The sequence below is a fragment of the Podarcis vaucheri genome (assembly GCF_965113315.1).
Source record: "Podarcis vaucheri genome assembly, chromosome: 3".
In the NCBI taxonomy this organism is placed as follows: Eukaryota; Metazoa; Chordata; class Lepidosauria; order Squamata; family Lacertidae; genus Podarcis; species Podarcis vaucheri.
In genome coordinates, this window is record NC_138761.1 from 72,441,839 (window position 1) to 72,460,471 (window position 18,633).

The 18,633-nt window shown below is 40.4% G+C and overlaps 2 protein-coding genes across 9 annotated transcripts in view; one reads left to right on the forward strand and one right to left on the reverse strand.

Moving 5' to 3' along the window:
- The window catches only part of HS3ST5 (heparan sulfate-glucosamine 3-sulfotransferase 5), a 145,452-nt gene extending 137,499 nt beyond the window's left edge, over positions 1 to 7,953 (forward strand). For 6 of the 7 annotated variants that reach the window (XM_082216822.1, XM_082216819.1, XM_082216816.1 and 3 more), the window contains 2 exons: positions 3,242 to 3,380; positions 6,026 to 7,953. In XM_082216822.1, coding sequence (XP_082072948.1) covers positions 3,274 to 3,380; positions 6,026 to 6,956 — 1,038 coding nt within the window. In that variant the 5' untranslated portion in view covers positions 3,242 to 3,273 and the 3' untranslated portion in view covers positions 6,957 to 7,953. Of the gene's footprint in view, positions 1 to 2,952; positions 3,108 to 3,241; positions 3,381 to 6,025 lie in introns of all 7 variants that reach the window. The other variant, XM_082216820.1, reaches the window with a different exon arrangement.
- The window catches only part of LOC309529085 (uncharacterized protein), a 127,124-nt gene extending 112,306 nt beyond the window's left edge, over positions 1 to 14,818 (reverse strand). For both annotated transcript variants that reach the window (XR_014218062.1, XR_014218063.1), the window contains exon 1: positions 14,609 to 14,818. The gene's annotated coding sequence lies outside the window, so the exon portion shown is untranslated. The remainder of the gene's footprint in view (positions 1 to 14,608) is intronic.
- Between the last annotated feature and the right edge of the window lie 3,815 nt (positions 14,819 to 18,633).

Sequence of the window (18,633 nt, forward strand, 5' to 3'; positions counted from 1 at the left end):
GGTGGGGGGATGTCATTCAAACTTTTCCAAGTTAAAGATGATCATGCAAACAATTTCACAAAATTGAAATTTGATTTCTTCTTATATCTGAGACAGGCACACTTAAAAGGATAATGCCTTATGGGATCAAATTGCACCATAAAAGAGGTTGGAATTTTAAGGAATTGTAAAAGAGCATCAGCCTTTTAAAGAAATTCTTACTGCATTCCTAACCAGGTCTCCACAAATTCTTTGGATCCATTACTCCAATCCATGCATATGTGAACATTTATAATGTGAATTCACAAGGGCTGTTTTACAAAGAATTTTAAAAATATTGGAATGACTTCGGTGAAACCTTAAAGACAATTGAGTTGCAATTCACTTTTAAGCAGCTTGTTTGCAAGTGTTCTGTTGTAAATCATTAAATTTGCTGCTAACTAGATGATGATTGTATCATTATGTGCAATTAAAACATTGGGGGAAGCTCAGAGAAAGATTGCTTATTTATCTGACGGAAAGGTATCTGTTCCCCTCCTGTTACCTGAAAGACACTAAAGACTATGGGTTGAAGCCAGTGAATCATACTCAGAGCAGACCAATTGAAATCTATGGTCATTACTTAGATTCACTTATTTCTGTGAGTCTCCTCTGAGTAAGGCTTAGTTGGATATAACCTTGAAAATTCAGATACAATAAATTGTCTTTTCATGTATTTTTTGCTGTCATCTGTGGCTGCCTGTGTTCCTGACAAAGTCTGCAGATATTAATGAACATTGCAGTCCTCATATTTATACATGAAAAGATACACTTAAACAAGCTTATTTTCAACATAAAGCACGGGATTTCAAGTTTGTTACAGGACCATCTTGTGCTTGCCTACTCTGCAGTAAGTCCTGTTAAGTTCAGCTAAATTTCTATAGGACTGCAGTCTTGAGAACTCAAATCAGAACCATCTCCTCCAAAATTGTAACTTTTGTGTTGATGTTCATATCAGTAGTATTAGATTAAAAACTGTAAGTACAGTATTCGCTGCTCTTAATACCATTGTAACAACAATTTTTAAAATTAAAGAATTTAATTAAAATAATTAGGATTATAGAGGCACACACATTTCAAGCTGTCATGTGTGGGGGTTTTTTGTAATATTCTCAGTGCAAATCATATTTTTTTGGCAATGGTATATCTTCACTACTAAAAATCTAAGGGGAAAAAATCACCTATTTTAGCAAAAAAAAAAAAACATTCAAAAAAAAGACCGTAGGAAGAGAAATAAAAAAGAGAGTATCATCTTGTGGCTAATGCTCAAACTAGAATTCTTGAGAACCAAGTTCAAATCCTAGCTTTGTCTAAGGCGTATTGTACAGCTTTGTGAAAATCCCTTAAAATCCTTGTCTACTTAGTTGTTCAGGGGAAATGTGCCACTTTTTCTCCATGCATCTTTCAAGACAGGGCCTTAGATTTTATTGCAAAACAAAAGCAAACCCCACAGTGTTTTTGACCAAAATAAAGCTTGGGGTGTGGTCTGTCTCTTTAGATCAAAATATTCAAAACCATGGTTGCCTAGAGTTAGTTCACACGTTCATTAGAAGCAAGAATTCAGCACTGCAAGTAACCCTGAATAACTGAAATAATACCCACTTAGGTTCTTCTAGAGGTTTGGTGGCCTGTGCTGAAGGAACATTCCATAGAACTATTTAGGCAATAGACTGCACACAGTGGAAGAACAATATTATCTCTGCCTGTCCTATGCACTGGTCATGTCTATCTCACTTCTGTTCCCACCATACTTGTCTGCTTGTTTGTAATGTTTACAAAGACCTTTGCATATAAAGTAAAGGTAAAGGGACCCCTGACCATTAGGTCCAGTCGTGACCGACTCTGGGGTTGCGGCACTCATCTCGCTTTATTGGCCGAGGGAGCCGGCGTTTGTCCGCAGACAGCTTCCGGGTCATGTGGCCAGCATGACTAAGCCACTTCTGGCGAACCAGAGCAGCGCACGGAAACACCATTTACCTTTCCGCCGGAGCGGTACCTATTTATCTACTTGCACTTTGTGCTTTCGAACTGCTAGGTTGGCAGGAGATCTTATACTGTAGGCCTAAACCACACATATCCTACATGCATTCCTGGTCAACTAACTGGTCAAAACACACCTATGAGTGAGCCCAGAAGTAATATAGGTATATGTGGCGGGAGGCATGGGAATGTATGATCTCATTCTCTTGCCAGATGTAGTCTTTACTCAAAGATTAGATCATCTGAAGAACCAGCAATTTGACAGACTTTTCCGTTCCATTCCATGTCCCTTTTCTAAAACAAGCTCATGTTTTTCTGAGTTTGCAGTACTACCTGTTCGGTTTTTCCATCTAGCGAAGGAGCAAACTAGATGTTATGATGGGAGAGCCATTGTTTACATTTGGGTCACTGCTGAATTTAGCATTTAACCATGGGGTTGGGTGGAATAAAAAGTGCAGGATAAGTGGCATCCTAAACCATTCTCTCTCCCCCCCCCCCGCTTCCCCACCCCACAAACCCCCTCCTGTTTCTTCTAGCCTTCTCCGAGAATATCCACTGGGGTTTTGAAATGGGAAATCTTAACTGAAAGTATAAGAGGCTCAGGACAAGTGGTTTCAGGGAAACAGGTGGTTCAGCAGCTTCTTCTGCCAATCCGTGCTCTGCTACAAATCACACTGTATCATATTAGTTTGGCACAACCCACATATTCACACAAACTGTGCCATTGTAACATCTGATTTATCCCCAAAGAAAAAACAGGGAGGGAAACAGGAGCATGAGAGTGTGTAGCTAGGTTCCTTCATTTATATCTGATTTTTCTCCCAAGGAAGCGACTGTTGTAAACCTTGCTTACACACTTTCATGCCCGTTCCTCTCCCTTTGGGCATGTGGATGTCAGAAAACTGCTGGTGAATGAGTTTGCAAAAAGAATGTTCTGTATCCAACATTATTCAGGTGAAATTGACATGCTTACAATGGCACCCACCTCTATCTCCATTCTGCTGAATGTCCAAGGACTCAAGACCCAAGAACCCCCTGAATTTGGTAGTGCTTGAATTTAGAAGCACTGCCCAAACCATCACTACATAAACACGTTGTCTGCTTTTCTTGTGAGAGGGGGAGGGAGAGAAAGATGCAAGTGTGGGTTAATCACTTGTAGGAATTGATTGACTGCCTGTTAATAAACATTAGCTTGTATATTGCCACTTGCTCATGAGTGGTTTATGTATTCTGCTCCCTGCAGACTGAAGAAGTCCTGAAGATTGATGGAGGGCCATGCTATTCAAACAGCAGGCGTTGCTGAGACAGAAGCTCCTTGTGCTAGGCAGCCTTGCTATTGGAAGTCTCCTATATCTAGTTGCCAGAGTTGGGAGCTTGGATAGGTAAGTCATTAAATTAGCACATGTGGGTGACATTCATGATCCTAAATGGCTTTAACTGAGGTTTCCCCCCACAACTTCCTCTTAGACTTTGGAAAGAATTGAATAGGTTTCCAGCTCTTTGTCTTACTACTAAGATCTAGAAATACAATCTGCTGCAGTATTGATTTTCATTGTTATTTCCTTTCTTTTTAAGGGTGAAGGAAGGTGTGGGTAAACTTAAAAGTTTCAGCTTGCCTAAGCCAATGCATCCTGCCTTTCCATTTGTATTCCATGCGCATTGGCAGTTGTTTTCAGAAGGAAACTAAAGCAGCAAACAGTAAAAATGTCATTACAGCAGTTCATTTTTGTCTGTGTGTGCATCTGCGGATTGACCTCGAGTCTCGACAAACAGTTATGATGTATTTATGCATCTTCCTTTCTGAAATTTATGAGTGGGCAATTAATGTGCTACTGTGGTAGTTAAAATTATGCATGAGCCTGCAGAGTTAGCTTGTCAAGCCTGGAATCCTACCGCACTTGAAAGATTGCTGCAGGGATGAGGGATTTTCACTATGTTAATTAGCTGTGTGTGTGTGTGTGTGTGTGTGTGTGTGTTGAAGCTGGGTACACTGGGCGAAGAGGATCTGCCTGAGAATGATTTCCTCAAGCAACAGGACAGATGTACAAAACTGGGCTTGTGAGAACAAATGCAGACCTAAATACCACCAAAAAGATCCACCTAGTGATAAATCCTACGCATCATTTCACCCAGAAAGCAACAAATTTTTCATATTCTGCCACTTGTCACAATTTAGTTCTCCAGTTTCTTTTTTGAAAATGAAGTCTTGCATATACTGAAAAAGAAAGGATCATCTATGCCTAGGCTGGCATTATCCCACCATCCACCAGCAAAACTCCATACCTTAACGATATGCATAACGGCCATGGCCAATTATGCAGTTTCATGTATGGGATGAAAATTCCTTCTTGACTCCTGCAGAAATTTGTCCTGTGCCCCGAGGCATGAAATTTAATTAACCTTATCACCAATCTAAGCTTGCACAGCTACAAATGTTATTAATGGTCATAAAATTATCCAGACACAGTACTTGACTCCTTGAACTCATGCAGCAGTGAATGCTACAGGATCCATATATAATTATTGCTAATGGCATGAAGGGTTTATTCCAATATCTCCTGTTTTTACCAAGCTGTGAGGGGCTTTTATTCACTAGTGAATCCTGTTCTGTTGCTGCAGAAGTCTGAGTGTCTCAATAGGCTCCTTGATCTGCAGTCACATCATTCTAAGTGTAGGAAAACTAACACCTTGGGATTCACTCATGGTTGCTGCTTTTCTTTCCCCACTTCCTGGAGCTATTAAAAGTGCTCACTGCTGTGGTGTCAGAACCTGGGAGGAGACAACAGTCAGCGAAGCTGGAGGAAGGAGTTATGCTAGAGAGTCAGAGCAAAAGGACACACAATATATGCCAAAGCCAGTTGCTGCTTAGGCAAAGCCTTAGCCCAAACAGGAAGTGTTTTATAGCGCTTCCTGTCTAGGAGGTACAGAAGCTGATACTACTGCTCATTGCTCAGGGAGCTGCTCTAAATCACAGTCCTGTGGCTCACCACATGGGTCAACTGCCTTCAGACATGCAATGATCACTTTGCATCCGTTTTATGTACAGGCTGCAGCTGTGTGATGAAAATACTGCCCACTTACACCAAAGTTTCCATTCACGTATTTCATGCAAGGAAAGGGTTGCTCTAGATACCTCTTTTGGTTCACAAGGACACAAGCAGTTGCTCAGAATTCTTTAGCATTGATTTCCTTAGAAGTTCATTTCAAAAAATCATTTCCTTTTTGGAGGAGTGGGGGGGGGCTGTTGTTCTAAGAATGACAATTCCAGTAGGAGCATTTAAATTCCAGGCAATAGGCAGAGGTGGGTAAGAAAATCAGCAACGCTGCCTTGTTCAATCAGAAGTGGCTTCCATTTATGTAGCAAGGTACTTGGATTCCAGTGTAGGCTTAAAACTCTGCATGTGGGTGTACACAACAAGCATATGGTTTAATGTGTATCATGAAGGCACAAGCTCCTGATTGAGGATGTTACCAGATTACGGCTTAATACTGGAAACAGGCCATTCAGATGCCAAGATTGACAACAAGGATTTTCATATTTTCCACAGAAGAGTTAAATTCAGATTAAAGGAGAGAGAAAATATGGGCTAGCCTTTTGATGGCGTTGAAGTTGTGGGGACACTGTAAAAAGCTTGCATGCATCAATCCCACAATACGCAACCATTTGGAAACATCCATACATATAAGCAGTGGCAACTAAATGCTTCATCAGAAACACAGTGTGTATCAGTGTGACGCTTCCTGGAGTGGATGAAGCAATGGGATGGTGAACTGTTTTGTGGGTTATCTGTTCTACTGCCATCTAGTTTACTGTCAATTCAGCTCTTACCATGATGGTAACTGTCTACATCTGGGCAAGTTAATTGGGCTGTTGCAAATCATCTCAGTTGCATAAATGATGTCTCTTGTTACCTTTATGTTGAAATCCAATATCCACTCACCTAAGAGAAAGCACCATTAACTTCTGAGCAGTTGTGTAAGATTTCACTGTTAATAACTCCTATTTCCCCTCTTTTTTGAATTGCAGACTGCAGCCCATATGCCCTATCGATGGTCGATTTGGACTCCATGGCCAAGATGAAATTCCACTCCGAGCTCTACAGTTTAAACGTGGGTTGCTACATGAGTTCCGGAAGGGCAATGCCAGCAAGGAACAAATTCGACTTCACAGTTTGGTCCAACAGATTCCCAAGGCCATAATAATTGGGGTGAGGAAGGGTGGAACTCGGGCGCTGCTGGAAATGCTGAACCTCCACCCAGCAGTGGTCAAAGCTTCTCAAGAAATCCACTTCTTTGATAACGATGAGAACTACGCCAAGGGCATCGAGTGGTACAGGAAAAAAATGCCATTTTCTTATCCTCATCAGATAACCATTGAGAAAAGTCCAGCATACTTTATCACAGAGGAGGTACCTGAAAGGATTTATAAGATGAACTCCTCCATCAAATTGCTGATCATTGTCAGGGAACCCACAACAAGAGCTATTTCTGATTACACTCAGGTGCTGGAGGGAAAAGAAAGGAAAAACAAAACCTACTACAAATTTGAAAAGCTGGCCATTGATCCTAATACCTGTGAGGTGAACACTAAATACAAGGCAGTAAGAACGAGCATCTACACAAAACATTTGGAGAGGTGGTTAAAATACTTTCCCATAGAGCAGTTTCATATTGTCGATGGCGATCGTCTCATTACAGAACCACTGCCAGAACTCCAGCTGGTAGAGAAGTTCTTAAATCTTCCTCCAAGGATAAGTCAATATAATTTATATTTCAATGCCACCAGAGGGTTTTATTGCTTGCGGTTTAACATTGTCTTTAACAAGTGCCTGGCGGGAAGCAAAGGACGCATCCATCCGGAGGTGGACTCCTCTGTCATTACCAAATTGCGCAAGTTCTTTCACCCTTTTAATCAGAAATTTTACCAGATCACAGGGAGGACATTTAACTGGCCCTAAAGTAAATTTCATACAACACTGTGTGTTGCACCTGGAGATATGCCACCGTGTCTCTATTAGAGTAAAAAATATGCACTTTTCGTATACACAGCTATCAAAGTAACCCTTTTTCATGCATACTTGTATATATGCAGTGTGTGACCAAATATAAGGTGGGATCAATTTTTCTACAGAGCAGTGAATAACATAAAATTTACTCTCTGCATAATTGCATCGTTTTATGCTATACAATTAAATGAGAAGGTGTCATTTAAAGGAATTAACTCAGCTACTCAGTTCAAAGGGTCAGTACTCTATTTGCTCCGTAAAATTTAATACCAAACATATCTAGAGAGAAGGCAGAATATTATGGTAGAATTCATTGCAAGAATTGCATTGAAAGGTCTAAGATGGGCTATTATGGATACATATTGCTAAAAGAATATTGACCCTTTAAAGGTGTAAATCTATGCTTCAGGCTTATATTGGTTTAACAGTCACTCTTTCAAAGTAACTATGTTTCTTTGACCAGGGGCAGGGAATCTATAATACAGAATTCTCACCTGACTACTATTTCCGGGATTTTTTATTGGGGTGGGGGGGACCATACTAATTAAACTGGCAAAAAACCAATACAAGTTTGCAGTGTAAATATATCCCTTGTAATGCTGAGTTCTACTGGAACTCTTTTCCTATTGTTTGAAAAGAAATTCTCTCATGCAATCAACATTGTTTCAAATTTCCTGTGGTGAGTTTGCACTATTGTTTTTATTGTATGGATCATCTTGGCACTTGTAGCATGTCAATCATGTGTCGAAAAGGAAGTCTTTTTTTCCCCTTCTATACTTGTACGTTGACAAAGAGAAACCTGCTGTACATAATGTATATTGTTTGTAAATACTGGTTTCACACTAAGTAATTCTATTTTGTAAACTGAATATGGCTATTTAATTTATTGTGAAAATTAAATTTATTGTGGTATTTAAAATGGAATGGATTAAAATTGCTATATGTGCAACTGGCTTTCTCCTTTTCTTTGATGAATGTCACATTATTTCAAACACTATATTTTTCAAATGAGGCAATTCACATGTTCAGTTGAGAGTTAAGCACTAAACAAGTTTATACACACACACACACACACACACACACACACACCAAATCAGCCCTTAGAAACCTAGGCAATCTATTATTATTAATATTTCGTTATTTACATAAATTGTATTCTGCCCTTCAGATGAAGATCACATGGTGGTTTACAACATAAAAATACAAAATGAGAAGACAGATCATACAGCATAACAATCATATTGCTGTTTTCTGGAGTATCATAGCAAATATTAGTATCATGAATCCTAAAATAGTAATAGACACATGATCAGAGTGCTATTGTCTGCAATAATGAAAGTTCGGGTAGAATGTATACTGCAAACAGGAAAGGTACTACTGAAGCCAAGAGGATGCCAGCATGGTTAATGAGCAGAGCAAAGTCAAGGAAAGTATGAGAGGTAAGAAGCCTTCTTTCAGAAAATGGAAATCTTTAAACTCATATTATCATGAACTATACAAACACAATAATGGTAATGAAATAGAACTGCAAAAGAAAATAATATATGGGCTTACCTGGGACTTCACTGCATCCCACCCATCAGTAAAACTAATCAATTCAGAGAGACAAGTTGAGTTTAAGATAATTTATTATTGAAAACTTTAGAAATGATATGCCACATGCTGCATCAGTTCTCTACCACAAGCCAGATACAGACAAACCTCCATTTTCGAACATCCCAGCTGCCAAATGATTCAGAAGCTGAACGCCAAAACCCCGGAAGTGAATGCTTCTGTTTTCGAACACGCCTTGGAAGTCAAACGGCTGAAAAGAGGCCAATTGAAAAATGCTGTGTCAAGAGGGGGTGTGGGGGCGGGGAGGGTACAGTGCAATGAAAAAATGATAAACCACAGATATTTTGGAAAGCTCCCAGACTATTCAGTGGCCTTCATATGCCAGGGAGAAGGATGTATCCATGCCAATAAAAGTGTCAGCTGCATGCTACATGGTTGAACCAATGTTTTTATTAAGATCTAATGAATCTTGGAGCAAAGTTACATGATCAATAATCCTTAATCTAACCTAGCCCTGTGCTCTGAGCAGGTAAGAACCAGTAACCTACATATCACACTGTTTTCTAACAGTGATTTGGGGCGAAGTGAGGACACTATCACTATGCACTGCCTTCACAAAATATTTTTTCTATGTGCGCCCTCTTGTGGACAGATTTATCTGTAAGCAAGCCCCCTGACGAATCTTCACAAACTTTCTTTAGACCATAACAGCACATTTATGAGAGAGCTTCTTATAAATGCTTTTATGACTGCATACAAATGAGTCAAAAGATTCTATCTTCCAGATGTTCTATGGAGCCAAGAGTCATAATCACAGTCCTCAGACTGCTTACTCTGGAATAATGCCATTGAAATCAATAGGACTCATTCAGAGTTTCGGATTTGAAAGCTACCATCAAGATTAATGCGCTGGAAGAAAACTCAATAACAGCTGGGATGCTAATTCCACCAGAATTCTTCAAAATCCCAAGTGATAATAGAAACGCCAACGCTTTGCTGATAGTTCCTGTTTAAAACTCAAAGCGTGGCCTTCAGGGGAGGAACAACCATCCTTTAAAGGGAATTGTGCTGAAATACTCTAAGAGACTTTTGACCTTTTGGCATTTATCTCTTAAGTGCAATCTGTGAATAATTCATTTCATCTATTTCAATCAGATTCAAATGTTGGGTGAAAATCATATCCATTCAGCTCATTGGTGCGTGGAGCAGAAAAAGAACCACTGGTTTAGTTTTCAGTCAAATTTGTAGCTGCTCTATAACACTGCAACATTTGTATTTATCCTATGAACACCCTGCTGGAGCCTAAACGGCCTCGGTCCAGTATACCTGAAGGAGCGTCTCCACCCCCATCAGTCTGCCCGGATGCTGAGGTCCAGCGCCGAGGGCCTTCTGGCGGTTCCCTCACTGCGAGAAGCAAAGCTACAGGGAACCAGGCAGAGGGCCTTCTCGGTAGTGGCGCCCGCCCTGTGGAACGCCCTTCCAGCAGATGTCAAAGCGATAAACAACTACCTGACATTCAGGAGACATCTTAAGGCAGCCCTGTTCAGGGAAGTTTTTAACGTGTGATATTTTACTGTATTTTTGGTTTTTATGGAAGCCGCCCAGAGTGGCTGGGGAGGCCCAGCCAGATGGGCGGGGTATAAATAATAAATTATTATTATTATTATTATTATTATTATTATTATTATTATTATTTTGAAATGTTAAGAGACATGCATATCAAAGAGGGCATGCCTGGGTGCTAGAGAATGCGTTTCACCCAGATGTAATCTCTAGAAACTCTAGTGAATGCCATCAAGAAGACAGATGAAAAAGTGTAACAGTGAGACAACAGTAAGATCATCTGCATCAGCATAAGGCAATTTCTTATATATCAGTTATGTACTGACCACATATTTATCTGAGAGATTGCTAATTGACTGACAGTTGTGGTACAGTGGCTACAGACCTGGACTTGGAACAGGTAGGGGTAAGGATGCTTCCACAGTAGAGCCCATTTCTGTAGCTGAGGCTTGAGCCTTCTTAATGCATTAGTCACATATAGAGGGAAAGAATGTTGAAAAGAGTTTCCTCCCACTCCCAGGGACTGGCTTCTCCTGCCCCCACTACTGCAGTCTGCTGGGATGCTGCTGGGAGACAGGGGCGTCTGGCAGGCCCCCAGCTGGCTCCAGCCACTGGCCAGCAGCCGGGTGAAACTCCGGTTCTCGGAGCAGCATCAAAACTGTGACTCAAGCCTCAGAAGCCTTCAGAGGCTTAAGCACGCAAGCCAGCAGAGATAAAACTCTTTGCAGCAAAAGTAGTGGACAGAGACATGTGTAAGCGTATTTACAGCATTTATTCAGCAGCAGGACAGTGGGAAAACATGTCTGCTTCCCTTCGTGTCCAAGCAAAACAGGAAAAAGCAAAAGCAATATACAAACTGAAATTCCCAGCAGACTGTGCTGCAAGTAAACAGGCATGTGACACACAACAGTCATGCCTGATCCCTTTAAGGTGGAACGGAACTATATCCTAACACAGTCATGTTTACAATACTCTACAGCAGGAAGACTCCTCTAGGAGTGAGGGCTCTCTGCAACATTGAGAAGCCTGATAGCCTTTGTTTCTAAACGGCACAGGAATCCTCCACAAACATGTGAAGATTCTCATTGCAGATTTCATGATTTACACGACAGGAGTAAAAGAAGTTATGTGACTTTGGTAGCATGGCCACATAATACGGCCCAAGGTCCCTTTTCCTTTACACACAAGCATTGCACTTTTGAAATGAGGTGGACAGAGAATTAAAACAGAAATTCCACACAGCAGCTAATATACCATTGTATGATAAAGCAATGCCCTTTTCTTTGACAAATATCCTTTGATAATGTCCAACCACTTCCATTCAGCAAAGGTTCTTTCCAACGTTATTTGAAAGCTTCTTCTATATAGCTTCATCCTGTTTTATTGATTTCTGTTGATCAAGGCCAGGGAAGTGGTGATGAGTAGCCCATGATCTGCACTTTCAATATTCTCTGTTGTCTCAATGCCAGCTTCTCCTCCCACTTGTTTCTTCTCATTTTTTTTCTTTGTTTAATGGAAACCAGTAATTAATACTGGTAATTCTTTGTTTAAAGGAAACCAGTAATTAAAACCTACATGCCTGCCTGCCTACACGGGGGGGGGGGGAGGGAGAGGAAGAGGAAGAGATGAGTATGGGTGGAAGCAATGCTATTCAGGGATTATTGCTATCAACAGGGAAAGAGTGAAGGCACAATCCTTGGCAGCATCCCTCTATCACATTGTTGTCAACACACCTACAGATATCAATGAATTGTGTGTGTGAAGGGTTCTTCCCCCATACTTTATAGTGTTGTTGTTGTTGGTGGTGGTATTATTGTAAAATTTGTTTAACGCCCTTTATCCAAATATCATAGGGCAGTTCACAACATCAATAATCCCCCCAAACATATTTAAAAGGCCATTGAATGTTAATCAGCCAAAGGCCCAATTGAAGAGAAACATTTTTACCTGCCACCTGAAGATATATAATGAAGGCACTAAGCCAGCCTTCCTCGAAAGAGCATTCCACAAGCGGGGAGCCATCGCAGAAAAGGCCTGTTCTCATGTCGTCACCCTCTGGACCTCTTGTGGCATGAAAACCCAACTTCCACTCTGATGGTGCTCCTACCCCTGGGCCACTGCCACCATCCCATTTTCCTTATTCCATCTGGACTCTTAATTTGCCAAAAAGCTGGAAGCTATGGGGTACAGGTGTGTGGTACAAAGCTAGTCAGATACAGTTACTGTATTAAATTAAAGATATTAACATTTGTTTCAAGATTGTGAAGTCCTCAATAAGTTTAGCTTGTTGTCAGGGACTGGGCAGAGGAGGAATAGTGGAGACCGCCTCCCCAGCCTGACCCTTCCAGAGAAGAGGAAGATAGTTCAGAATTACAACAGGGGTTTGAGGGACGTCACAGCCCAGAGGAAGATGAGGGGGAAAGTTGGGAAATCATGGGAGAGGAGGAGCAGGCAGAGCCGGAGCAGCAGCTGGCTGAAACGTTATCATTAGAAAGCATTCCAGACCCACCATCTCCTAGAACCTGGCAGGCCTTAAAAGTAGGAGAGCAAAGAGTTTGAAGCAGAGGGCATCCATAGAGGAGGTGATGCTGATGATAAATGAGGAAGTGGGAGAGAAGGGGGGTGTAGATTTACTTGTGACAATGCCATTATCCAAGAGGCTGTAAATACTGAATAAAAAGCAGACGGTAAGAAACTTTTCCTTGTCTTTGTATATGCGTGGCAACCAGCTGTGGGAATTGCTTGCAGCCGCCTGACACTAGTTACTTTAATATGGTACTGTATCTTCAAATGAGAATTGCTTTGAAAATTGGCTACTGTCACTTTAAATGGCAACTTATATTTACCTAATAATGTTAAAGCAAGACAGCTTTGAGGAAGTAGTTACTCCTATTAAACTCTGGATATGTTTGGTAGATTTTTAATTTCTGAAATTCATTTCAGGATGACGAGCAGCTTATACATTTTTGAAATAAATAAATAATGCATCTTACTCTTTCTGGGAAGCTTGAGGTTACTCCTCCTAGAAAGCCTGAATTACCACTTAGTACCATTTAACCCCTTTTAATAACAAAAAAGTTGATAAAATTCTATAAGGAAAGGCCTTTGGTTCTGAACATGGGGAAAATTTGAGTCATTTTCGAAGCAAAGCTGCAGAAAACTGGCCTTGTCAAAATCCATTATGCTGTAAACAAATTACCCCAAATAAGATCAGGCATATCTACTTGTGAATCAAACAAACAAAATACCCTGACTTCTATGTTTTCAGGAAGAAGTTGCATTGCTTTTAATGCATCTCATTACTGCCATTATTGTCATACAATTAAATTTATATAAGTGAGATAAATGCACGGGGAAGGCAATATGGAGTTTTAAATAGTTGCATTTACTGTGGTTGTAATGTCCCAGGATCATCATGTCTGGGGACAAGGGCATTTGTAAGAATAAGTAACCATGGGAGAACTCGACAGGTGAGTTCTTGAGATTTATTGCTGTCAACACTAGAAAAACTCTGTCTAATCAAGTATTCTAGATACTTATCTGTAGACTAGGAGTTGTGCAAATAAAGTTGTTGGCTGTGCCACTGCAGATTGCCAGTGGGTAGGGTCATAAATGCTCCCATCAGATATAGAGAGATATAGATATACACACACATGCAGATCTACCTGAAGGTAATAAACTAGGACATCAAAAAGAAATCCTCCTCCCTGATCTGTTCACTTACTATATCAGGTAACTTTTTACTGGGGGGAACATATGAAGATATGAAAACACACACACATGTAAACTGAAGTGATACAGTCCAGAATTTCACCGTATCAGGTTGTTTAAATGGGTCTCAGACAGAATGAAAGCAGAAAAGTACCATGGTCACAGTGGGAAATTGTTCCCTTAGCATATCTGAGCTAAATTCCCTCCAGTAAATCATGTTCCAAAAAGATTATTGCCCAAATATGTAGAAGCAGTTACAGAAACACATGTATAGAGAGACCTGTGTCCCAAACAAGCCTGGTAACACTGGTTAACTAACTAGTACAGTTGTACCTCGGAAGTTGAATGGAATCCATTTCAGAAGTCCATTCGACTTCCAAAATGTTCGGAAACCAAGGCGCGGCTTCCAATTGGTTTCCGATTGCACTAGCGCGCCAGAAACAATAGCGGAAGCTGCGCCAGATGTTCGGCTTCCAAAAAAAGTTTGAAAACCGGAACACTCACTTCCAATTTTTGATCATTTGGGAGCCAGAACGTTCAACTCCCAAGGCGTTCGGGAGCCAAGGTACGACTGTATAGACTTCTTACAACCTATTGAAGAATGCTAGTTCTTCAACAGAAATTCTGCTCAGTCTATTCTATTTTCTATTCTATTCCCAGCACAACAGGAAACAGAAGGCTATGCACCAACAGTGATACAAAGGAGGCAGGCCTACTTAAATAGGGGCTCAAGGTATCCCACTTAAGGTTATGAAGCAAAATAAACATGCCAGTACCTGCAACACAGTTGAGGAGATCAAAACATGGTGCTCGTTCATTGGTGTGGGACAAGGAGACAAGATGGGGATGTACTGTTGCCAAGGCATGTCCAGAGAAGAGATGCAACTTGATGACATAATTGTTGCCACGGCTGGTTGTGGCTTGTAGTCGGGATTGCCCAGTGAGTGTGAGGAGGAGCAACAACCCTCTGTCATTCATGGTCACCAGAGGAGGGGAAGGTTTCAGCCCACTTAGTGACTGTACCCATTTACTTATTTCATATATGTGAAGCACTGCCATTCATTCAACTAGAAGGGGATAAGGCATTATATTAATTTTTTCTATATTATCACTGTTTCTTCATATTTTTGTATCTTCTCTATATTCTATATTTATTTGAACAGAAACATACACCCACATGGCCCAAAAAAGGATACTGCAGTCTGAGGTAAAGTATAAGTAATGGCATAGTCTGACCCATCCAACAGAGTTGGATGATAGTCTCCACTGACAAGGACCAATGGGCACTGCGTTCATATATGACATGATGCCCAATGATGGGTATCTCATTACTACAGAATAAATAATAGTACACTGAATAAGGCACAATTGTGTGGAATATTTATGCAAGTTCCCTCAGTTCTGGCCAACCTTTTAAAATCTGGGGGCTATTTGAGCTCTAAGGTGAAAAGACTTCCTCTTGCTTTTTTTTCCTTTGCTTTTTGGGCACATGTAATTATGTAACATTTTTCCACTGGGAAGAAGTGTAAAAGAGGTGTCTGTATGTGTTTTAATAAAATTGTAAAGACAAACAAGTCCAAGGATTCTGTGGGTGGAAGAAAGAAACTAACTGCTAAAGGCAATTTAGGAGAGATCCATTAACACTCTGTTAATGTGATTTTGAGAAGGAACCCTGTAGGTTGGAAATTGGCCAGTTTAATGTCATAATTAAGGGATGTCCAGAGGGAGCTCCAGAAGATTATAGACCAGTTAGTTTAACTTCAATTTCACAGAAAGGCTTGGGCACTATTTTTAGATATCAGTTGGGAACACTAAAGAAAGAAGCATGTCTTGATTAAGAATGGGCAGCCTATTGCAGGGAGGGCATGGTCATGTTTCACTAACCGAGCTAATAAAAGATGTCATTTAGAGATATTAAAGCGGAGGGGTACAAAGGGATGCAGCCGGCATTCTAATTAAATTTTCAGGATGCCTATGAGGAAGTTTCACTATATAGAGGAGGTCTAAAGGGGATTTCAGAGAAATGGAAGAATGTGTCTTCTGCCGAATGCCATATATTAACCTGCTGCCACAGCAGCAAATGCCTCAGCACTAGAAAATTTGTTTTAACTCTGGAGAATGATTGTCCAGCATGGAATCAGTTGAAGGTGGCACCGTAGAGTCATGGGTCCCACTGGTAGGATTAGCCCCACTGTTTTCTCTGGTCAAAGAGGTCTGGCAAGTTTGGTGCGACTCAACAGAGCTTTAATAAACTGCTTAATCAAAGAATCCCTAAGCAGTGACTATAGAACAATCCAAAGCAATTATCAATATACAAATAAAATCAGCATAATGTAAAAACAGATATATTACAACTTGTTAGCATGTCTAGATAGGCTTGCCAAAACAAAACTTGTTTGTGTTCAGTTTTGGTGTTATAAACATAGACGTAGAACATGGAAGCTGGCAGATCCCTGAAAATATACTCCATAGGAACAGAAGGAATAGGATTTGTCAGTCCTTTCCCTTCCCTATAGCAGACCAGTTCTTCTGCCATCCTTCTAATCCCCAGGTGGAAAATTGTTCTTCAGCACATCTCCACCGGCAGCAATTTGGGTAACCCTCTGCCAGCACCCATCTTCCTCCACCAACACCAACTTAGCCAAAAACTACCTAGAATAACTTGGGGAAGGAGCCATTACTGGCAATGGATGGGAATGACATGCTCTTTTGTTCCCAAGATACTTTCACCTTGGGACAGAAATTAGCGGAGCTCCTCCATTACACACACACACACACACACACACACACACACTTCGGATCAGGTGGCTCTTTCTCTTTCCTGGTGGTAAATGTACTGTTTTCAACACATTTTATGACACTGTTACATTTTATGACACTGGAACAGAGGCATCAGCAGTTAAAGGAATTTGCAGGGACCAGGGTGGGGATATAAATGTTGAGAGTTTGGGGTATCAGGATGGAACCTTGGGTCCCCTTTCCAAACCTACAACCCGAGGATAGAATGTCTAAGAGGAAGCTTGCCAAACCAGTTCCTTTGTCAAAGTAATAGGGTTGACTGGCTTGTTAAATACCACAATTTAGCATATCCAAATAAGTTGCTCTATGTGATAGAAAATGGGTCTTTTCCTCACTCCCCACACCTGGCTGATACAGAGGAGAATAATAGAGCTGTTATGTGAAAGAGCTGCAAAGCTGGATGGGAGCTAGAGGTGTGTCTTGCTCTGTGCTGGACTTTAGGCTCTCCTGGAATCCTAAAGGGGAAGCAATGTGAATATTAATTCTGTGAGCCCCACCATCCTACGCTCAGGTTGTATATATGTGTAGATTGAGGTCATTTTATTTGTTTTAGTGCTTTAACTATTGTATGTTTGTGACTTTTTCTCACTTATATTGTTTTGTCTTTTTTGTAAACCACTTTAATGGGCTTTTTTTACAATTAAGCAGCATATACACTTTATTAAACAAACAAACAAACAAACAAACAAACAAACAAACCGTATGTCCTAAAGATATCATAGTCTCTGCTGTCTTTAATTCCTTGAAAAATATGTCCTGGATATGGCACTGGCACCTCTGGAGTCTCTTGACACTTGGAGATTTGGGTTGCACATAACACATTTTTCTTTGATTGTCATTCCAATATTAGTTTCTGAAACAGGAGCTAATATATTTTGCTGAATGATGGTGTGTTTCAATGAGTAAATAATAAGTACTGCATATAACTGTTCTCAGTAACTTAGCAGTTCTAGCCTCTGGAAGTAAATTAGAAGACTTTTTTTAAAAAAGAAAAAATTTTGAGGTCAATTTTTTAAGTCACCAGGGAAGGACAAATGTCCTTTGTGGTACCCTCCAGATCTTTTCTGAGACTGAAATGCACTCTGCAAAACATTATTTTATCAATTAGAATTATTGCACTTTTAGCAAAGTGTGACCTATTTACAAGGTTCAGACTCTTCAATTTACCCATTAGTGGGCATGACCTAGCTAGATTTTTTGCTGCATTAGGCAATTAAAGTGTAATTCAGCTAAAATATTCTAGAAAATCAGGCAAACAACTTCATCATCATCTTGACCTATCTATGGTACCAGTGATTCTAATGGATTTCATTTACTTCTAATGCGGTAATAAATTATATAGATATTCTCTTTAAACTCTAACTCAAAATATATTAGAAAATGTAACATGATTATCAAGCGATATACTACCCAATCAGTTCAAAAATCCTGAAGAGCAATATATGACCTGCACCATAGGTCAAGCAAACTATTCATTCTCAACAGCATGTAGGTCAGAGTGCGGCCCCATCACAAAGCACAATACATCAGCTGATTCAAAGACAAGAGAAGTTGGTGACAGCATCCTAAGGATCAGAGTGTAGAAAATCTCTGTTCCCTTTCTCCTGAGAAAGGTCATTCACACAAACCCTTCCACATGTTGAAAGAAGATGTGGAAGGGTCACAGGGCAAACCCTGCCTGCCAATGGCACCATTCTCTAATGCAGTAGTTCTCCAACTTTTCTCTCTGGGCCACATTTTCAGAATAAAAATTTGCTTGCACCACACTGATTTTTTATGGATAAGAAATATATTGGAACACAGAAACAACTCCTAGCCGTGCTTCATTTATAACACAGAACCCAACTACAGTACTTGTTTCCTGCTTGGCAGGGGGTTGGACTCGATGGCCCTTGTGGTCTCTTCCAACTCTATGATTCTATACTTTATAATATGATCATGGGCCATCTAGAAATGATAAAACAATGCATAAGAACATGAATCATTCCTAAAATATAATTAT